General features: G+C 37.5%; 1 protein-coding gene and 1 pseudogene across 1 annotated transcript in view; one reads left to right on the top strand and one right to left on the bottom strand.

The window, feature by feature from the left end:
- Positions 1-5,554, top strand: part of spega (striated muscle enriched protein kinase a) — a 32,515-nt gene extending 26,961 nt beyond the window's left edge. The window contains 15 exon segments of the mRNA XM_043241775.1: positions 1-739; positions 947-1,051; positions 1,155-1,271; positions 1,351-1,518; positions 1,656-1,664; positions 1,667-1,752; positions 1,755-1,779; positions 1,927-2,091; positions 2,238-2,456; positions 2,459-2,771; positions 2,918-3,157; positions 3,264-3,487; positions 3,590-3,665; positions 3,876-4,025; positions 4,542-5,554. Of these exon segments, the coding sequence (XP_043097710.1) occupies positions 1-739; positions 947-1,051; positions 1,155-1,271; positions 1,351-1,518; positions 1,656-1,664; positions 1,667-1,752; positions 1,755-1,779; positions 1,927-2,091; positions 2,238-2,456; positions 2,459-2,771; positions 2,918-3,157; positions 3,264-3,487; positions 3,590-3,665; positions 3,876-4,025; positions 4,542-4,797 (2,892 nt within the window). The 3' untranslated portion in view covers positions 4,798-5,554.
- A 414-nt stretch (positions 5,555-5,968) lies between these two features.
- On the bottom strand, positions 5,969-23,685 carry LOC122346903 (annotated as a pseudogene).
- Between the last annotated feature and the right edge of the window lie 387 nt (positions 23,686-24,072).

Below are 24,072 nucleotides of genomic sequence, written 5' to 3' on the forward strand. Positions count from 1 at the left end.
CCCCCATTGGAGTTTGGACCTAGAGGATTAAAGGAAAAATCCAAGTCAGTCCAAGACCTCAGGGAGGTGGAGAAGGAACCCAGCCTAGGACTTATTGGAAGATTCTCTATGCGTGCAAGGAAACTTCAATCAAAAAAGGAAAAAGAGGAGACCTCCGATTCTGGAGCTAACAGACGGCGTGTTACCTGGGCAATGGGACGTAGCAAGTCCCTGGACAAAAAAGAAGTTGAGATAGGAAGCTCTGATAAAAGTATCACAGAGAAAAATTTTTTTGAAAAAAATAGTAAGAAGGTTGCTGAATCACCTGTCCTTGCAGTGCGGCGTAAATTTGAATCTAATGTTTCAGGAATATTTGATAAAGTGCATACTAAGTCAAAAGACATTAAGAATAGGGAAACTAAACCCCACAGTGATGAAGAAGCTCTGAAAGAAGAAAAGCAAGACATAAAGAAGATCAGTGATTCACCAGTTCTGGCACTGAGAAAAAAGTTTGAGTCCAAAGTATCTGGATTTTCATTAAGAAAACAAAGTCAGTCTGACAAGAGTGAGGAAGAGAAGGAGGTTAAAAATGAAGGACAGAAAACACCTCTATTCTCTCGTCATCGCCGCTCTCAGTCTGACGGGCTCATTCACAAGAGTGTGGATAATTCAGAGAACCAAGTTCCCTCACAAACCGCCTCTACATCATCCAAAGAGACACTGGTCTCCTCTTCTAGTGCACATTCTATACAATCTCAGTGTATGTATTATTGAGGTTTTTTTACATTTTTTTGTACATTTTTTTCAGTGACAGAAAACGTTTCCAACACCTATTGCTAAGCATATAAATAGTATACTGTACTACATCTAGTATACTGCAAGTTAAAACATGCAAACTAATGTATGCAAATGATGAAGACATTCATTACAAAACTGCATTACAACAAATATGATTCCTTGTTGACAGCTCCTGAAACTGACATCAGGTCTAGGTGGGACAGGTGGGGTTTGTCCAGAGGCAAGAGAGACAGGACACCATCAAAATCAAATGCACCTGCAATTCCAAAGGAAGGTAAATAAAAAATTTTATTAAAATAATTCTATTTCTGATATGTCAAGTGTAATTTCGAACAACTCCAGTTAACACTTTATGCTTTTTTATCCTTTTATTTTAGATTTCCCTCCAGTTTTCCATATTACACTAAAGGACCATGTTCTTCTTGAAGGAAATCCAGTGACTCTTAGTTGTCTACCTGCTGGCAGTCCCGAGCCAAAAATATTATGGATAAAAGGTCTTTTGTCATTTATTTGTTTTATTTAATTATGAAAACAGTAACTTTCCAACAATTAACCTTTCTTCTGTGCTCATAGATAAGAAACCTTTGGAGATCAATGAAAGAATGAGCTTAGCGGCCTGCCCAGATGGAAGGCAACTTTTGATGATCATAAAGACCTCTAAGAAGGATGCAGGAATATATGAATGTGTCGCCTCTAATAACCTGGGCTCTGCCACTACTTCCTGTATTCTGTCCATAGCCTGTAAGCTCTAGAAGGTTGCTTATTATTCAGTATAGCATCGGTGCCAAGCAGATGTTTGAGTGTTTTCAGATTTTGTTCATTACTCTATATGCTATTTATTTCCTTATGCATATTTTGTGTTTATATCACATTTTAAGGTGTTCCAAACGACCCAGAACCCCAGAGATTCCACAGATATATAATAACACTGCTCTGGTGCAGTGGAAACCATCAGACTCCAAAGTTCCTTGCACGCATACACACTTGAGAGAAAATGTGATGGTAGGGAATGTCTGACATACAGTATTCTGATATATTGTGTACTTATGTGTTAAATATTATGATCTTTTTATTATGATCACTTTTTCAAGTGTTCTCCTTTCCGTTAATTGTGTGCAGGGATTTAATATTTCACATTTTTATCTGTAGGTGATGATAAGTGGGTGACTGAAGCTACAGGCGTGACTGATTGTTTCTACAATTCCTCTGTACTTCCAACTGGTTCTACCATCCAATTCCGTGTGGCATGTGTAAATAAAGCTGGTCAAGGTCAATACAGCAATCTATCAAAGGGAGTGAGGATTAACATTGAAGGTACTTATGCATACAGTTCATAGTTCAATCATAGTTCATTGTACTGGTATTACTAGGTTTTGTTACAAGGTTTAATTAACTGAATAGTTTAATTCAGAATTCTAATTCATTCTGTGTACATAACTCCTACTTCTTCTGTTCTGCAGTGCCACCACTCCATCAGCCTGCTGAAAAGAAGACACACCCCTCTCCTTTTTCTGTTGTTCCTGTGTCTACTTCTACTTCTACATTAGCAGAACCAAGTGTTAGTCAGGACGTTAGTCCTATTCCTGCACAGTCTGATGCTGTCACAAATACATCTTCTGAGCTGCCAGTTTCTCACATTTGCCCAAAGATGTCAATCCCTCCTCTTCTTCACCCCAAGCCAAAAGCACTATCAACATAGTTTCCCCTGTTACCCAAACCCAGACTTTATCTGCAAGGTCAAACACAGCTCCACCCTCAATATGCAGATCAATATCCCCTATTCCTTCATATGTTCCAGCCACTTCTTCAGTTGCTCCCACGCCTATCTCTCCTCCTGTGATCTTGGTCAGCAGCATCAGTCCAGTAGGAGAAGGAGCAAGCTCACCCACACCAGAGACAACTATTGAAAGAGTGGTATCCTCCACCAAAACTGAGACCACTTTGAGGCAAGGAGTTCCTCAGAAACCATACAGCTTTTTAGATGAGAAAGCCAGGTGAGGAAATTAAAACAATTCCTATATTTGGTATTCATTTATTTATTTGTTTATTTTATTTATTTTTAAATAATTCTCCATACAACCACACAGTTCATACATCTATCATGTAGGTATTTTTACACAACTCATCTGTTTTTTTGACAGGGTCGTTTTGGAGTAATAAAGGATTGCAGAGAAAACTCAACTGGCAAGATGTTTATAGCAAAGATTATTCCCTATGATCAGCAGACCAAGCAAGGGGTCATAAAGGAGTATGAGATCCTCAAGTCCCTCCGTTGTGAAAAAATCATGGCCCTACATGAAGCCTATATCACACCTCGCTACCTTGTACTCATAACAGAGTATTGCACAGGCAAAGACATCTTGTATAGTCTCATTGACAGGTCAGTGTGGTTCCAGTACTGTCAAGATTTGATAGATAATCAATTATGTTTTAACTGGGCTGTGAAAATGAAGTGTTCTCTGATGTCTCCATGTTTTCTCTTCCAGATTTTGTTACTCTGAAGATGATGTAGTGGGTTTCATTGTTCAGATCCTTCAGGGATTAGACTATCTCCACAGCTGCCGGATTCTTCATCTGGACATTAAGCCAGACAACATCATGATCACCAACTTCAATGTGATTAAGATCATAGATTTCGGCAGTGCTCAAAGGTTTAACCCCCTATCCCTCAAACAGTATAGCAGAGAACTTGGGACTCTGGAGTACATGGGTGTGCACAATATAAATTCCTGTAACATTTCTTTATATGATAATTTAAAATTTCTATTCCTGTCTTGTTGACATTAATGACCTGCTTCCTGCCTTCTTTAAGCCCCAGAATTGCTGAAAGGGGATCTAGTAGGGCCCCCAGCTGACATCTGGAGTTTGGGAGTTCTTTCCTATATTATGTAAGTCCTGTCTATAAAGGAATTAAAGTTCGCATCGAACAGAAGATGCAACCAAGTTTACTATTGTATTGTGCAATGTTTTTAAGAGAAGCAGAAACATGCAATAGAAAAATAAGCATTCCCATTTAGAACATAAACAGGAATATATATAGCTTCTTTTGCTCAAAACTATTTTATTCATTATTCTAATCTATCTTTTTTTTACTGTAGGCTCAGTGGTAGACTTCCTTTCCAAGATAAAGACCCAAAACTTACAGAGAACAAAATACATGCTGCAAAGTTTGACTCAGCTAAGCTCTACCCAAAGGTTTCCCAAAGTGCCTCCACTTTTTTAAAGAAGACATTAACTGGCTATCCATGGTGAGTATCAATTAAACAACCAGGAGACAGTTTTAACTTAAGTTAAAACCTAACCCTTAAGTACAAGGGCTTTCAAACTGTTCCTGGAGCCTCCACTTGGTAGCTCTTGGATGGTTAACTTTCTTGCAGTGTTTAATTTTAACGCTATTCCAACATAGTAATCATTGTCTTAAAGATAACTCAAAACGTCCATTCTTCCTTTATGGAACTAAACTTTGTACTCCAAGAACAGGGTTGGCTACACCTATTTTTTGTTTTCCCTATTGGGCACACCATAGAATACTCTACAAACCATGATGAGATAATTTGACTTAAAAAAGGAACATGTGCAAATTGCTCCAGGAACAATTTGAAACTACAGTTTGAAAAGTATTTCATGTTTAAATTTGCACCGTCTATTTTTTATTTGAACATTTGTATAGTAGATATTATGTTTGTTTTGTTCTGTTCTTAGTTCTGACGCGTAAATATTGTAATCTTAATACCTTAACTGATTTTATGGATTTCTTTCCTCAGGTGTCGACCCACCATTAAGGACTGCCTCAATCATTCATGGCTTCATGACTCATATCTAAAGAAGCTGCGCCGACAGACCTTGACTTTCACTACCACACGTCTCAAAGAATTCCTGGAGGACCATCAGCACAGATGTGCAGAGTCAGCTACTAAACACAAGGTCCTCCTGAGAGTCTACCAGAGTGGATCTTCATCCCCGGCTTCATTAACCAATCCTAGTTCAGCAAGTACACCTTTCAGTGAAGAAAAACATTGACTTTGAACAAGATAAGGTATGCCTTAAGAGCTGGAAAATGTTTGCTGGAAATTGTACCCAGGGGTGTCCTTGAAGACAGCAGTAATATAAGAACAGAATAGATCTCACAAAAAACACATTGACTATTTGTCAATGATGTTAATAATAGAAAAGTTGGTTGATAGCTGTAGACAAGTAACAGTTGTTTCAAGGTGATGGACATTACCTTAGGAGCAATACTGGATTCAGTTAACTGGATCAGCAATTGTACCAGGATGAATGTTTTTATAAAGCATTGTAATTTTTTTTTCTTTTTGGCATGTTTGCCTTTTTTGATAGGGCAGTGTAGATTCTGACATGAAGCAAGTGGGAGATATAGATGGGGACAGGATTGGGAAACGTCTGTGACCAGGACTCAAACTTGGGACATCATGTCGGCTTGCTGCCCACGAAACTATCAGTGCTGACATCATTTTGTTTTTTTTTTAATGTAGTTTGCTATGTGATGCATCCATTTGGATTTAAATTAAATATGAATTGAAAATTATTTTAAGAATTGCATAAGCAGGTACAGTAATAGTGCCTGTTCATGAAGAAGAATACAATACTGTTTTCTACATTTCACTGAAACAGATTATTTTCTTTTGAGAATTCTTAAAATAAACAAACTTGTCTGCAGTGTAAAATGCTAATTTGTCAGTGTTTTGAATATTTTTAATATATATTTATAGATAAAACAGTGTAAAACAGTTATGCTTCATTAAAGTTTGGAAACATATTAAGCTTTGGTGTTCCAACTTTTCAAATTTTATTTATAAAAGTTTTTCAATCCAAGGATATAAATGCTCCTTTTTCTGCTCATTATGTCACTATTACTTTGTAAATCTGGTTGATGTACTTTTACATTTGATTTTATATTTCAAACTCTGTATATCGCACTCTGTTTGGCATGTCTTTCAATACAATGTTTCATTATAGATCTTTTTGCTATAGTTTTTGTAAAAAACTAAAAACGAAAACAACAACAAAAACTATATATATTTACGTGTTTTTGATTCTTGTGAGTAACTTTCTCCTTTCTAATGAAGTATCCTTTTAGCAAAAATCAAAATAACATTGAAAAATAAAGACACAAAATACAAACAACTTTTTGACACATTGGCATCTTTTTATTTATTTATTTACTTTTTAAAGGGACTTCATGTTAACAGCAACAATATCATCATTACCCTGAAAATGGTTTTAAATTACATTTTAGCTTCGATATTATTGCTGACTTTCATTTAACAAAACTCAATCATTACATTTTTGCATCTATAAAATAAAACGTTCTGTCATTCTATTCTGTAAAGTATTAAAGACTATAAATACTATAAAAATGTCCCATCCACATAACATACAACGAACTTTGTCTTCTTTATCAGCATTCATGAGCGAGTATTACAATGATTTAACTGCAAAATAAATAAAAAAATAGAAACACTGCGCATCTTTATAACACTTCCAATGTCCATCTTGAGTTTATAAAAACACTTGCTTGCTACTTCGTTCTGTTTAAAATTAGCTGGATATTCCATATCGACAACCATCATGTTTCAATCATGACACTTTTCACGCATCCGAATATATAGTACTCCCCTCTTCTATACTGTCCTCATGAATGTGATCATTTCTACAGCACTGTCAGTTTGGCACTAGTCTTGGCTTTCCCTGTGGTAAACCTGACTGTCCCACTCATGTCAGAGCTGGTGTTTTTGAATGTCAGTTTGTGGACAGTCCCTTGGTTCTCTATTCGGACATCGGGCCCTGACTGAAGGGTCTCTCCTTTCAGAGTCCAGACGGGAGGCTTGATGAGGGTCACAGACACTTCACACTGGAAGCAAGCCATTTCAGGAGCTCTCACTTCCACATCTTCTATGTCCTTCACCACAAGGATAGACTGGGCTGTGAAGTTCAACAGAAAAAAAGTTTGAACTATGAATATTTCTGCTGTGCATCTCATAATATTGACTAAACATTCTATTAGCATACTGAAGTCATAGATTTATACTTATATAGTCAGCAGTTGAATTCACAGGATACTCACCTTCCACCATCAGCTTAGCTGTGCACGTGTGCTCCCCGACCTCAATGCTGTAGGTTCCCTCATCCTCCAGCGCCACCTGATGGATGACAAGCTTATGATAACAGCCTTCTTGTATTATTTCCATGTTTTCTGTGGTTTCCAACTCTTGATCCTCTTTGTACCAGGTGACATCACAATTTGCAGATGATACAGTGCATTCTAGAATGACCCGATGTTTTTCCAGTGCTGTACGATCCCTGAGGGGACGGACAATGCTTACAGGAAGTTCTGTAAAAATAAGTGTGTACAAAAGATTTGTAGTTAATTCATTTATCTTTTTATTTACTACGAAGGCAGAATCATATTTAGTTAAAGTACACCTTTTGTACAATACCTTCAATCTCGAGATAAGCAATTGACTCACTTGTTTGGAAACAAACTTGATTTCTCCAGAATCTTCTGGCTTGACATTGCACATAAGCAGGAAGTGCTTTGTGCCTGATTAAAGGGTAAAAGAAAATGATTCAAAAATATGGGATTGTACACAAAAGCACTTCATAACAAGATTAGTTGTAAGAAGTTTATCCTCACCCTCTGTACGAGTCTTGATGGTACTAGTGGGGCGTATCCTGCTGCCATTTTTGTACCACTCATGAGCCAGGCATGTCTTCCATAGAGAGCTCACACATAAAGACAGCATTCTGGTCCTCCTTAATCCAAAGATCCTCCAAACCAGTTATGATCTCTAATTCATGTTCTGATTGCAATGTGGAGAAAACATTATGAACGTTTATCAAAAACCTAAGGGATTTATTTGGTACAGAAATGTGTTTTGCTTTGATGCTTTTCCAAAATGGTCATTCACAAAAACCGTAACAATAACAAAATACATACAGCCAGTTTTGGTTTCATGCCAAGTTTAAAATCCAGATAACCATTATAAATTTCTGTCTTGAATTTAAAATAGAAACTTAACTAAGCAAAACATGGCTATGCTCTCTAAAACAAAAGGGGAATTTTACCTCTAGTGAACATTTTTCTTAATGTTTCCAATAAGGAGCAAGCTGAGAGATAAATAAAAAATTAAGTGAAAAAGCTTACCATAGACCTCAAGTTTACAGGAAGTGCTGAGGTCACCTATTTCACAAGCATAAAGGCCTGAGTCACCGATACTGCACTCCAAGATCTGTAGACAGCGTTTACGTCCCATGGAATAAATCCTCAAAGTCTTACTGGATTTCAGCTCCAACCCATTCTGCCAATCAATTCATGGAGAGAAAACAGCTCAGCAAGAAAGAATGAAAACATATTTAGGAAGGTACTGTGCATTTTCTTCCAATTTAGGAGTACCTTTAGCCAGCTGACGTCCACATTTGGCCTAGACAACTCACACTCCAAAATGACTGCAGATTCCTCCTCAAACCTGACATCAGACAGCTTCTTAATGATCGTTACTGGTGTTTCTAAAATGTAATGCAAAATGTTTTTTTTATTTTTGCCAGTTATGTAAAAAAAATCCTTGGAAATATACTATTCGTTTTAGCTTTTTAGTATTAGTTTTATATATCCACCTTTGACTACCAGCCTGGCAGTAGTTCTCAGACCTTCTGCAGAGAAGATAATGCTACCAGAATCCTCTATGGTGAGGTTGGAGAGGGTGAGACCATGCACTCGTCCATTGCAACTAACACGCCAGTTGTTATTGGGTTTGACACGCAGACCATCTTTTTTGCCACACACCCTCCACATCACCATGTGAAAGTTCCACCTCGAAGGATGCAGTCTCTCTCTCAAAAGTCTCAAAGTCCATCAGTCCCTTGCGTATGACAATCTTCCTTGCTGCAAATTGTAAAAGTGCCTATTTAGTTAATCTTAAACTAAATTAAATCTTCATAGACAATTTCAGAACTTTTAGGCCAAAGACCAGAAATAGCTGATTTTCCTATTGAAATATCTGCCAAATTCATAGGTCCATTATTTTATTCAATATCACCAACAGATTATATATTGTTTCAGCAGAATCATAAATTGTTAAGGCTAAAGTACCAAATATTTGAAAATGCTCTTGGCTACTTACGCTCCACATTAAGTTTGACCTGTGTACGGTCATGGAGAGTTTCACAACGGTAAGTGCCTCGATCACACAGGCTGAGGTTAGTGATGGTCAAGATGCGTTTGCAGCCATTCTGGGTGAGTTTATGTCTGGGTCCTGGCTGGATTACCACCCCCTGTCTCATCCACTGCACCTCTCCAGACTCCAGACTCACTTCTGTCTCTAATATAGCATCTCCAAACTCTTCAGCCATCACTGCCTCCATTCTCTTTGTGAACAACACCTGTGCCTCTGTAAGTAAATGTAAAAGTTCAGTGTTACAAAGCCATGAATTTTACAAAACAATTTCTCATATATAATAAAAACTGAAGTCAAGTGAGTCGATGATAGCAGAGCCTTTTCCTTTGGGTGAATTAATAATTAAAGTTTAATCATTTATTTACTTACCTTGGACCTTGAGGCTGGCTTTAGAAATGATGCCCTCAGCCTCTGCAGTGATCCGAGAGGAATCCAAGAGCTGGACCTTTCGGATTATCAGAGTATGGCAGAGGCTGTTCTGTTCAATATGGAAGTGATCACTGGGTTTGATGGGTTCTCCATCCATGAGCCAGACCAACTGAACATCATCAGGAGAGACCACGCACTTAAAGGTAGCATCCTCACCCTCCATGACTGTGGTATTGTGAAGCTCAGTGAGGAATTCCACCACACGAGGCACTGCAAATGCAAAGCAAGTGGATAGTATTAATTAGGTGTCATTTTGTGTGTGTTTTAATATGTTTAGGAAGTTTCATACTTACATTCTACCCTTAATCTGGCACTGGTGCAGTCATCTTTGGACTATAAGCATACTCTCCAGCATCTTCTTTGGTGAGACGATGGATTGTGAGACTCCTCTCTGTCCCATTGGCACGGATAGAGAAGCGACGGCTGGGAATGATCTCCAGACCATCCTTCTTCCACTGGACATCTGCTTTAGCCTTGCATAGCTCACAGGAAAGTGTTACCATACCATCTTTATGAGCCACTGTGTCAACCAGTGGCTTAATAAATTTAATACGCATATCTGTAATACACACAGGTTACATGGTTATTATTTTACATCGAACAATGTTGCATTGATAATGCTTTGCTCCGTCACAAGAAAACGTTTGATTCCAGTTACAAACCTTTGACCAGGAGACTGAAGTGCATCTCATCTGTGTTTGCATCACATGTATACTCTCCACTATCGAGTTTCTTTAATGGATTGATGGTGAAAGTGTGAGTCAAGCCCAGGCTGGCTATGTGGAAACGTTCATCGCTGATTTGAGTCCAGTCTTTAAGCCATCGCACTATTGCACTGGGTCTAGAAACCATTGCAGTAAGAGTGACAGACTCTGCTTCATAACCAGTAACCAAGTTCACCTCTTCTTTGTTGAGGAACTCAACAGCTGGCTCTGGAGATTAATACAACACATAAGGCATATACGGTTTAATTAAGTTTTTTAAGGTAAATGAAGAACGTCCACAGTTATAACAAATCTAGTTTAAAACCTAGTTTAAAAACAGTGCCATTTTTTATTATTCATTTTAGAATTAAGATGTCATGTGGTGTAACCATTAAGCAAGTAGGGAGTCAGACCACATGGCAATTTATAGCTTTGAAAATAAAGGTAAACTAAATTTTCTTTTCTTTTTCTCCTTAATATTTCTACATGGAAGTTAGACCACATGCCTGTGTTGGTCACACCACATGATTTTAATTAGACCAACTTTGAAAAAACTATTAAAAGCAATCATTAGTTAACAATTTAAAAACATGTAGAACAGGTTTTTGAACACAATCATTATATTAAGGAAAGGAAAATAAATACAGTACCTTGAACTTTAACAATGGTTATCATTTGGTCGTCAGCAGCATCACACATATATTTCCCAGAGTCAGAAAGAAGGATGTTGGATAAAGTCAGTTTGCGGAGTGTTCCATTGCTTTCAATATGTGTGCGCTCATCAGAGACCAATGGCTTATCATTAAATAGCCATGTAACTGGTGCATTAGCTCGAGAAACCTCACAAGCTAAGATGAGATCATCTCCTGTCACCATCTCCTGATAATCAGGATCCCCAGAATTGCCAATGATCTTCACTGATGGCTCTGAGTTAATCAAAAACATGTTATTATGACTTTTGTTTGGTATCAACAAAATATCGGGACATTCTAGGATCATGCACAGGTTCACATCAACACAACTGAAAGACATGTTTTACCTTGTACAGTGACATGAAATGAAATTGAATCATCTTTAGCATCAAGCATATATTCTCCAGAGTCTTGCAGCTCTGCACAGAGAATGACCAACGTTCTGAAAGTACCTTCCTCCTCAAAACAGAAACGTTCATTCTCCTCAATAGGGCTTCCATTTTTATACCAATTGACCACACCATTGGACGTAGACAGCTCACACTCTAATACAGCATCATCATATAGCACAACCTTGTGCTCACTCTTGATCTGATCTTTATTTAGGATTTGTACTGGTGCCTCTGGAAGAGATAAAGATAAACAAAAACTAACCTTCAGGAAAAAATTACAAACAACTAAAAAAGAAAGAAAAGTCAAAGAAATAGTGGTTTACCATCATACCAGTAATTTTGACTTTAAAATCCATTGTGTCATCCAAGGCATTGCAGGTATATATCCCAGAATCCTTCAGTGTTGGAAAATGAATAGTAAGCTTGCGTTTGAGGCCATTCTCTGTAATTGTGATGTTGCTGCTCTCTTCCACCTTCACTCCATCTTTCATCCAACACACCTCTGCATTATCACGGGAAACATCAAGCTCTAGGACTAAAGGTTCACCAGCAAAACTCTCTGTAATGCTGCCTGTCTCCTTGGAGCAAGAAAGTTTAACAGGGGGCTCTGTTGAAAAAAGTATCATCAACAGAATTTCATTAAAAAAACACACACACAAAAACAAAACTTCTGAAGAAAATTAATCTCTTAAATCAATAAACCCCTATATTAAACCTCTATACATCTAGAATAGAATATTATCAAATATTCTTTCTAAACACTACACAAAATTACCTTCTACTTTCACCCAAAATGTGACAGAGTCATCTGCAGTCTCGCATACATATTCTGCAGAATCATCAATGGTAGCACAGGGAATGACCAGCCTGTGGTAAATCCCCTCATCCTCCAATTTCAAGTTATCATTTTCTTCCACTTCCATGCCATCACAAAACCAGCAGACTTCTGCATCTGCTTTGGAGATCTCACAGGTCAGGACCAGCTTCTTAGAGCTCAGTATACACACATCAACCTCTGGCTCTCTGGGGGACACAATGCGGACTGGGGTCTCTGGGTTTAGAAGAGGAGCGTAATGGTTAACAAAACATGAAAAAAAACACATGTTGCTGGTTTTTGATCAATTATATATGTATATCTTGAACTTGCTATCTAATATAACAAACATTTGGTTCTAATAGCAATAAAGAAGGGAGAAACATATCCTTTGATACTTACCTGTAATAATGAGCTGAAAAAATATTGAGTCTCCACCTGTGTCGCATACATACTCTCCAGAATCCCGTTTGGAAGCACAGAGAATGGTTACTGTCCTGTATGGGCCTTTAGCACTGAGTCTTACATTCTCACTTTCATGAAGCTTTAGGCCATCTTTAAACCAGTGAGCCTGTCCATTTGATCGAGAGAGTTCACAGCTCAGGACAATCTCCTCAGAGACATAACGCTCCATGTGGATGTCATCTTTTGGGTCTACAATTGTAACCGGAGGTTCTAGACAGAAGTCAGTTAATGTTGTTAGTTTTTCTCGCAGTTTATGTGGACTGTGACTCAACTTTTTTGTAAGGTGATGGTACAAAAAAATATGTTAAACATAACACTTAAAGAGAAACAGTATTTTGACTGTTACCTTTAATGTTGACAGAAAACGACATGGTTTGGTCGCCTGCTTGGCAAGTTATACGTTCCAGCATCTGCCAGCGCGGCTGAACGTATTATAAGTCTTTTCATGGTGCCTTCAGACTGAATGGTGATGTTGTCTGACTGCAGAACTGCAATTCCATCTTTAAACCAGTAGGCCGTTTCATCTGGTCTGGAGAGTTCACACGCCAGAACCACAGGGTCCAGTTCCATAGCGCTTTTCTGCCTCTCTTCAAGTGCAATCTCTTTAAATAACACAGGGGCTGATGGGAAAAGAAGATTTTATTTAAATCATTACGAATAAAATATAATACAAATAATATGACACAGCATATTCAGGATTGTTAAATTATCCGTGGACATGCACACCTACTAATAATTACTAATAATATGTTACCTCTGGGAGACATTATCAGGAGACATGTGTTAGCTTTCACTGTTATGCTGATGATACTCAGCTTTATATTTCTTTGCAGCCCAGTGAAACTCACCAAATTGACAAACTAACAGAATGCATAGTCAATATACAAAACTGGATGATGAGTAATTTCTTAATGCTAAATTCAGAAAAAAACAAGTGCTAATTATTGAACCTAAAAACCCCACAAGTAATAATCTAGAACAATGTCTAACTCTTGAGGGCTGCTCCGTTAATGCCTCTTCATCAGTTAGGAACCTAGGTGTGCTGTTTTGATATGTGTGCTAGCAAAACATATCAAAAATGCAAGCTATGCTCTCAGTGTCAAATGCAGAAATTATAATTCATGCGTTTATGACCTCAAGGCTAGATTATTGTAATGCTTTATTGGGTGGTTTTTCTGCAAGCTTGATAAACGAACTTCAGCTGGTTCAATATGCAGCAGCTAGAACTAGAACGTATGAACATATTAGCCCAGTTCTGTCAACACTGCACTGACTCCCTATCAAACATCAGACAGATTTTAAAATTGTGTTAATTACTTATAGGGCCCTGAATGGTTTAGCTCCTCAATATTTGAGCGAGTAGTCCTGCATGTTTGCTGCGTTCGTAAAACTCTGGCTGTTTGATAATACCCAGAATATCAAAATTGACTGCGGGCTGCAGATCCTTGCAGATTGATAATTCTAACACTATCCAATGCACACAGCAATGCACACAACAAGTTATAATAAACAGTGCACAACAATGTTTTGGTGAATTATTTTGTTTTGCTAATGCAACCCCATAAGAAAAAATAAATCCTTTCAGTGATAGGGTTAAATTATGTATTTTATTCAGTTTGTTTTCATTTGTATTTGTAATGTGTACTCTTTTCTTTTTTAAGGTTACTTTTCCACATATCATTACGTTATGTAGCGTAAAAGTTAGTTAGAAATGCACAGGGGAAAACGTATGCATACAATTTTGTTTGTTTGCATTTGGTGATTGGATATCCTGTAGTTTAAAGCCGCCCCAAAAAAGGTCAGAGTAATCCGATTGTATAATAAGAGAGATGAGATAAAAAATTGGCACTTTCGTTCAATTGTTTGTAACAGTGTGTTTTTTTTTCTTTTTGTATTAATTGCTAAGATACAGCTAGTCCACAATATGGGTTAACGTCAAGTTTATCTTTCGAAGAACGCTTACGGACATTGCCGCCTCTACCGCTAACTTAGTGCATCAGCTGTACTAAAGTGTGTGTTTCAAACGTTCACACGATCGCTGTCGTTGTGTACTGCTGTGAGACTTTTCTTTGTTGGATCTCGAGATCGCAGGACTTTTTCTTTTATTCCTCCGGATAGCGCACTCCAGCTACCGGAAGCGTTGGGTGTTCCTCCGGCATCATGGGGACGCCTCGGCGGGAACAGGAATATTCAGGGATCGTGATCCGTAACGGGAAGAAGGGGTACTGTGTGTTTGTTTGTTTGTTCGTTTGCTCACTCGAGTGAAGCGGCCAGTTTAAGTTTTAAGGTTCTCAACGCACACCAGCCACGACACAGGCCTGCAGCGGGAGGGAGAGTGTGTGATTCCTGTGTGTGTGTGTGTGTGTGTGTGAGATTGTGTGAGCCCACTGTTGTTGCTGTTTGTTTCGTTGACATTCTCGCTCTTTAAATTGTATTGAAATTACATTTGATTTATTTAACCAGTTTAGGAAAGGTAACTTGTCTGCAATCCCATAAGTTAAAAGAGGGAGGGAGATACGTGGTTTGGGGCAAATTGAGATTTTGAAATTATTCCACTTAACTGAAGTATCTTGCTCGATTTTTTTTTTTTTTACTGTTTCAGATTTCTATTTCATTAAATTTCTCTTTTCTATTTGCGAAACCATCTTGTTTAGTTTCTTCGAGGGTATTGACTCAGGAAATAAAGGATATATTAGAAGGATATAGTATAATCAGAGAGAGGGGGGCCTTAATCCAACATCACAAGGCATTTGTTTATGAACCAAGAGCAGTCCCTTAGAAATTTCTACTTCAGAAAGAGAGGGGGTGCTACACTAAAATGGTCCAGCTGACCATTTATGGTTGTAATGTTGTACAAGTACATATAGTGTATAAGTGCATATAGTTTTTTACCTTCAACATTCACAGTAAATGTGAGAATGTCGTTGTTTGATTGGCAGGTGTAGACTCCAGAATGAAAGTGCTCTGCTGACTGAATGACGATCCTCCTCATGTTGCCATCTGATTGGATATTCAGACCTTCTTCTACTTGTAGCTCCTGTCCATCTTTAAACCACTGAACGATGGCTGTGGGATGGGACACCTCACAGTACAGCACAATGGGATTTCCTACCTCAGTGGTCTTCTTGGTGTCCATTTCTGACATTGGTAAGAATTTCTCCTCAGGTGCTGCAAAACAGTACGTATAGAATTATCTATGAGATCTTCGAATTAATACATTTTTTAAATGCATCTTGATTTTATTGCAAAGAATTGGTCAATGAATATGTGTCAGGGTTTTTTTTTATTATTTTCCTCCATAAGTTTAATCAAAATCTGTTCAATTACAGATATCTGATGACATATGCAGGTCAGCTCCAATCATGTCATCAATTCATTTTATATTTAGTAAGACACAGTGACTCAAACCTAAATATCTAAATACTGACCCTTAATCTGTAAGGTCGCCGAATCTCGTAAGCCAGTGGCAATGAAGGTGATTTCAGCTCCATCGTACACATTTGGTACTTCTTGAATTCTTAGAATGTGTTGGTTTTTTGACTGAGTGATGGAGAAGAGTCCACTATCCTGCAGTTGCTGGCTGTTCAGGAACCATGTGCCAATCAAGTTAGCAGAGAGCTCAATGAAAAACACAGCATCCTCCCCTTCAGTGACCACAGCGTTCTTCAGAGGGGTTTTGATCTTTGGACCTGGGACTGCAGACAATATAATAGACATTATATCATGTTATTGTAAAGTCCAATAGTTCACTTAGATATAATTATTTACCTTTACTTAGTTGTACTTAAAATTACTTGCTGCTATGAAAGCCTTACTTAAAATATTCAAGTAGCCACAACAAAACTAATGACATTAATTCACCAGTGAGAGGCAACAACAAAAGAAGGAATAATGGAGGATGCGAACAAGCAACGTTTTGAATTTGTGCAACGACCACCGAGTTTACTGAAACCGGGAAGAAGGAGGAGGATTTTACCACTGGATAAACTGTTTCCACACAATAACAATAAGGTAAGTTCTAATTGGCTGTCAATGTTTTTGTTCATTAACTGAAAAAAACTATACATTTATCATTATATTTATACTTATCGTGTTGGGTGTAAACAAGCCTTACACCAAGTCGCTTTGGATAAAAGCATCTGCAAAATGATTAAATTCGCAGACTGGCATTAGACTAATATTACGTATGTATGATTGATACCGAGTGGTTGAGCTAGGTATTGCTGTCCAAATTCCAAATATCGGAGAATATTTTTCGGTTTGCATGCTTTTTTTGAATAAGGTGAACTAGTTCAATTTTACAGTGTACTACTATAGTGTGCATGTACAAACAAACAAATCACCCTATACTATGAGTATTGTAGGATCTTATTGATGTTCCTCACTTATACAGTAACTACAGTTACTGTCTCTTTAGATAAATGTGCTAAATGAATACATGCAAATGAAATATGTTTAAGAGTACATCCTGTACGGTGAAAATGCCAAGCCTAATCTCACTGAAATTAAAGAAAGTTTGTAAAATTGTAATTCTTACCCAGATGAACTACTTTGGGAAACTCCACATGTCCGCTTCTGCCGTATTTATTGACACAGCAGATACGGAAACGGTAATCTCCCTCACATGGCACGCTGTCACCTAGGACCTCAGCAGAAGTGGCTGTCTCTGCTGTCAGACATCTCTGCCACTCCTGAGAGCCCACTTCCTGGCGTTCTAGCACATACACTGACTTAGTAGAGTTTTGCAAGTTAGGTGATGCTGACCAGGAAAGGGTGGCACCATTTAAACAGTCAGTGTTCATTTGGACACTCACAGGACAGATGGGAGGGCAGTGTCGAGCAGCTGAATGAAAAATCAGAATGCTGTAAATCTCAGGCTAAATAATGAATTCCACACAAAAATATTTAGTAGAAATAAATCTCTTTCTCTGTTGATTTTTTTTTTTTTTTACAATAATAATAAGTTGTGCATCACAAAGCCATGTGTGTATTATCTTACTTTTGACTCTGAGTTTGGAGCTTGTTGTCGATCTGCCTGCCATGAAGGTAATAGTGCCTGAGTCTTGATACGATGTATTGACAAAAACCAGGATGTGGGTTTGCCAAAGACTTGACAATGGTTTGATGTGTTTCTTGCAACTGCAGTCCATCTTTAAACCAGCAGATATCCATATCATCTTGTTCTACCTCCACAAAAAAAGCTGCATTCTCTCCTTCCATCACCTCCAACCTCCTTGGAAGTTTCTTCACAATTGTACCTACCAGAAAAATGTTCAATAATTGAACCAGATCTTTGTATATCAAACTGCAACGTAAATTCTCAAACGTATCAAGTTACTTATATGAAAGTGTTAACATGTCAACCTAAAACCCGAATTCCAGAAATGTTGGGTCATTTTATTTTTCTTATTTGCATAAAATTAAAACTAAAAGACTTTCAAATCACATATTTTATTCACAATACAACATAGAGAACATAGCAAATGATTAAACAAAAACAGACACTTTTATCCACTAAATGAGCTCATGTCAAATTTAATGCCTGCTACAGGTTTCAAAAAAGTTGGCATGGGGACAACAGTGGGCTGAAAAAGCAAAGAACTGTGAAAAGATTCAGGTGGGAGAACATCTAGCAAACTGACATGAGGTCTGTTACACGATTAGCTATAAAGGGATGTCTTAGAGAGGCAGATGCTCTGCAGTCAGTGAAAGAGCGTTTAAAAGGATTGTGGAATACTTTAAAAACAATGTTCCTCAACATCAAACTGCAATGGCTTGGCAAATCTTATCATCTACAGTGCGATATATCACCAAAAGATTTAGAGAAACCGGAGAAATCTGTGTGTTTAAGGGACTGTGTGACCTCTGACAACGCTGCATCACTCATCAGCGTGATTCTGTCATTGAAATTACTTAATGGGCCCAGGAACATTTACAGAGACCACTATAGGTAAACACAATCCATCATGCCATCTGCAGATTCCAACTAAAGCTCTATCATGCAGAAAGACAGCAATATATGATCATGGTCCAGAAGCACTGTTGTGTCCTGTGGGCAAAGGCTCATTTAAAATAAACAGTTGGAAAAGTGTTCTTTGTTCAGACAAGTTAAAATTTGACATTATTGTTTTGGAAATCACTGATGCTGTATTATCTGGGCTAAAGAGTGATGTGATTTAAATTTTTATTTCATTTGATCAAAATTGAAAAAATGTCGCAAACATTTCTGGAATGTGAGTTGTGATTCTCTCTGTACTTTACCTTTAACTGCCAGTTCTGCAATGGTCTTTCCACCATCAGGCATCTCACACAGGTAAACTCCGTCATCGTCTGCCCCAACATTTTGTATTGTTAGCCTTCTCCGTGTTCCTTTCTGTTCTATGTTATACTTATTTCCCCGCAGCAGCCTCTGATCCTCCAAGTACCAAGCTGTGGAAATGGACTCTTCCGAACCTCACATTCCAGAACGGCAACATCCTCTCCCTGACCTCTGCGTCTAGAAGAGCTTGCTTAAATCGGACCGGGGGCCCTATAAACAGATTTGATAAGTGATTAAAACAAATCACACTGCAGATGTAGTATGAAACAACAAATGTGTTAATTATCTAAACGCACTATACATATGAACCAAACAACGTAAAGTTAGAAAATACATCAGCTGGGATGTGGCAGGCCAATGACAGTGGTTAAAAAAAAGGTTGTGGTCATGCAGTTACCAGGAAAGAACATAATCCTACAGGCTTAATTGCACCATACAAAGCCTAAGCTATGCCCCATTGCATTGTTGATAAGATTGCAGTGATGCTGTCACTCAGGAATGTACTGAGCTCTGTGGCTTTTCTCACCTTTCATCATGCTTTGGTCAGTGTTCATCGAATACATGACTTCACAACTAAATATATACCCACAAAGTTAGACAGCCACTGTTATATTATGGTCATGAAGAGTAAGAAATGTATTACAGTAATCTTAAAGTAATTCAACCAATGTTATATTAACATATTGGAAAAATAAACACAAATTAGGTGGCCTTATGTACTTATATATCGAAAAATATATGTTTTGTTTATATTATATTGCAAAACACTTTTGCTGCTTTTGTGGTGGGATATGGATATGGCTAGGGACAGGTTAGGTGTTAAAACTGTAAGGTGGGTTAAGCTGTAAGTGAGAATGCATCAACAGTGCAAGAAATTAATTATGGATGCAATTACATATTGGTATTTTTTAAATATAAGTAAAATGTAAAAACATTTATGTACACAATACGAGCCAATGATTAATTTATATGTATGTAGTAGTTAAGGACACCTAATTTAAAGTGGGACCTCAAGGGTATATCCGTGTTATTAATATACCATAGTCACATATCATAACCATCTTAACACACAGCAACATATATTAACATATATAATGGGAGATAACAGTTATATGACAACTCACAAAACAACCAAGACAAAGATCTTAGGCATATTTTAGTTTTAGGATTCTTAGTGAAGGAGTAAGAATGTTTAAAGTAGGAACTGGACTGTCAGAGAACCCAGAGATATGTTAGTTCTTACAGATATGTTAGGAATTAATAAAACATAGTTGACAATTAAAAATGAGTTACCTTTTAACTGACAGTTGCACAGCACTTAGTGTGTTTCCCAGTGCGTTTGAGGCAGCACATATGTAGAGTCCTGTATCCTGTTGCTTACAGTACAGTACTTTCAAGGTGTAATACCCTCTCTATCTTCAAAATTAGAAATCGCTCGACCCGGCACAATATTCTCTCCATCTTTCTTCCATACGATCTCTGGTTTAGGCTTTCCTGTGACATAGCAACGGAATTTGGCATGTTTGCCTTCTGTGACTGTGAATTTCTTAGCCTTCGACACATTTAAGTGAGGCTCTTTTGAGTGTTTGGCCCTTGATTGTTTTGGTGAGTAATGGCCATTGGTGTAGCCATTTGCCTTGCTTCCCCACTCTTTGTTCTGGAATGGGCTCTACCAGGAGCACAGCTCCTGGCCATCGCTTCTCCATACTTGTTGACTGCTTTGCACATGTAAACACCTCCATCTGGGGCTCTTGTTCTGAAAACCTTCAGCTGGAACCAGCCACCATCTTGCTGGCCCACATGGTAGTGGGAACTTTCATAGATCTCATTCAACTGTTTACCATCTTTTCCCATACCACTTATGGTAAAGGCTCACCAGACAGTTTGCAGGAGAATGCAGCATCTTCTCCACGGTCAACTCTTAGAGAAAGAGGCTTGATCAGAAAACGAGGCTTGTTGTCTTGGAATGGGTCTGCTTTCTGTACTACCACATCCTGTTGTTGATTCATAATCTTGATTTCTTGTTCTGGTGGAATAATTTTTACTATTTCAATTTGTTGTGGCGGTGTTGGGGCTGGCTGTGTTTGCTGAAGCTCCTGGGGCTCTTCTTCAACTTTAAGGGTAGCTGCTGCATATGTTTCTCCAATGTTGTTTTTAGCTCAAGCAAATATACTGACCAGCATCTTCCATTGTCACCCCAGAGATGTAAAGGCCGTACACCTTGCCATCTTGTGTAATACGGTAACGACCCTCAGGAAGAATAGACTCATTTTTACGCTCCCAGATCACATCTGGTTGGGGATCTCCACCAATCTGACATTTAAGAATAGCATCTGTTCCACATTTCACCAGAACTGGACGCGGGTAACCAAGCACACGTGGAGCACCTCCAAATACATCCATATTTTTTAATGTCTTGTAAGCCCTTTGTATGTGTTATTATTGGAATTAGGAATGGCACAAATATCTGTGGCACATACCCAGCTCTGGAAAAACAAAAACAAACACAGTGTTTTTTTCTTTCTTTATCTCAATAATTTGGAAACTCGCAGCTCAATTAATCACTAATAAATACATAAAACTCTGACTAATTTAAAAGTAAAAACACAGTTCAAGAACTTTCAGAACTGTAACAAGTGTCAAACACTCCATTTTGTACATTCTTTTGGATCCAGGGCAAGAACATTTTGCAACCTTCCTTCCTTCTCTCTCTCTCTCTCACACACACATTGTTTTTTGTGGTTCATGGGGACTCTCCATAGCCTTAATAGTTTTTATAATGTACTACCCGTATTTTCTAATTCTAATTTTAATAGTTTAAGACTACGTTGCCTCCATTTAAACATTTACTAAAGAGTATAAATTTTTTTCTGAATGCAACAAGGTATTTTTATGCACACTACTGACACCAAAGCTTGATTCCAGTGTCACCCCATCAGCTGCTGTCAATGGTCTCACTTTCAGTGTCAATGATAATACAAGACCTGTTGAATTATGTTTTTGAGTAGAGTAATAACGTTTGTTTTTTTTTTGTTCAAGTACAATAATAAAGATGCAGTAGTACAGTTAATAACTGTAGTGCGAGTGTTGTGCCTTTTCACTATAATAGTGCGACGGTGAACATTCGTACGTAATGTAAGTGCATTTTTCCATTCTGCTGTTACTGTGTCACCTACTGCTGTCAATTTTCTTCTAAGGGTACAAAGCAGTGCATATTGTAAACTTTATGTGCAATAGTGAAACATTCCTTGCATAAAGGAAGTCCTCTTGCAGCATTCAAGATAACTCCAGTCCCCATCCCCTACTTGAGCCCAGACAGCTGGTGCTGTTTATCAGGAGGAAGCATTTAAAATAGTCTGTCCAAATAAAGACGCGGGAGAGTTGGCCATGTGCGGCATAAGACAAAGCATGTTCACTCTGACAAATGCTTGTCATTCATACCTTCAGGATTCATCACTTTTCATTACATTTCACACTATGGCTGGTGTTCTATCCAAGTCAGTAAAGAAAAGTTTTACCGTTTAAAGGACATTGTACATGAAATGTTTTTAATTGTATGGTGAATTTACACAAGAGCAGATGTTTTGTTTGTTCTGTCACATCTCAGTTTTTAGTGTCTTGCATCAAAATATGCTATGTCAGCATAAATGTAGTTTAACTGTTAGAACAAATATTTTTCAAATTGCGTGTTTCAGTAAATAACACAGTAAATGAACAAGGAAGCTATATGAAAATTCAAATCAGAGAATGGGGTAAACGAACTGAAAGAATTTGTTGGTGATCTCCATTGGATCAAATTGCATTCCTGGGCCTGTTGGGCTTTACGTCCAAGGCGACTGCTTTCGAAAAGACCACTGAGTGCATGTTAAAGACATAATGCATAAATAGTAATCTGGTCATGAAAATATTAATCAGGTCATGCTTGATCATTTTTCCGAAGTGTCCAGTCAAGTAATATGAACCATGCCCTAATAATAGTCAGATGAATAGTGCATACTTTTGCCAATATAATGTTAATATCTCTCTATCTATATAACCATGACCAAATAATCACAGTAAGATGTGTAAATAACAGCATACTGGGTAATAAAGTAGTTTATGTGTTCTTAAAAAGATACATTAACTTATAATAATTATTTATCAATTACTTACTATTAAATAATATAGTTTATCAATTAATTATTAACATTCAGATAGTTATGCACGTCATGAAAGTTTAATAAATATATCTGAAAGTGGAAATACTGATATGTTCATCATTATATGATGTTTGCTCATGATCACTAATCGATGTACTATTATAAATGACCTTTTTTATATATATATTTCACAGGTTCACAGTTGATTATTTGCTTCCTCAATGACATCCAAAAGATATTAACTAGAAAAAAAATGTTTAGAAAAATGTTATCTGTGAGTGCGCTTTAAGTCACATATTAAGTAGTCTATATCTTATACTTCTGCATTCTTTGTATGTTCGTAGTAAAGCTCCAACAGAAAAATGAAACATTTTATTTTGATAGTCTGTAAGAGAAGTAAGTAATTTGTCAACCGGCAGTCATTAGACTATCTGCTTAATAACTTCTCTCTCTGCTTAATACATAATTTAATTTAATGAAATAACATACAACATACTAACTATGAGAAACGTATTTCTACTAACAGTTTTCTCTGAGAGTTAGTACACATGTAGTTGAAAATCCACGAGAATTAGTTGACATATAGTTACAAATTTACTTCTAGTTAGTAGAATATTTAAAGTGCACTATTAAAATAAATTGTAATTTGAAATGTGAATGCATTTACCTAGTCATTATTTTTATTGACATTTACATTGACAAAGAAGACACCGTCATAGAAAGTAAGCATCTTAAAAGTAAACTCACGTGTCAACGGCGTGTATCAGATCAGCATTTAGGACCAGCCAAAACACTAATCTCCAGGCCCTTCTAAGAGGATTGTGACCCTGCTGTCAGCTTTTCTTCTTCTTTAGGAAATGACCTTTGACCTCTGTGTTTGTTATGATTTTGAAAAAATCATATCATTAACAGTTGCAAGTCCTATAAAATATTCCACACGACAGATGCTTTGGTCTTCTGAACACTAACGTTAATCCATCCAAGTTGATCTCCAATTCTTTGTTCCTTGAGGTTCTGATGTGTCTCTGTATAATGGGTGCTTCTCATATGTGCCTTTCAGTGTGACTGAAGCTCTCTTCTTTTCTCACCACCGCCAAACAATGAATGTGTCATATGGTACAGGGGCCTGCGTCGTTGTCAGCTCAG

Source organism: Puntigrus tetrazona, chromosome 6 (genome assembly GCF_018831695.1).
Source record: "Puntigrus tetrazona isolate hp1 chromosome 6, ASM1883169v1, whole genome shotgun sequence".
In the NCBI taxonomy this organism is placed as follows: domain Eukaryota; kingdom Metazoa; phylum Chordata; class Actinopteri; order Cypriniformes; family Cyprinidae; genus Puntigrus; species Puntigrus tetrazona.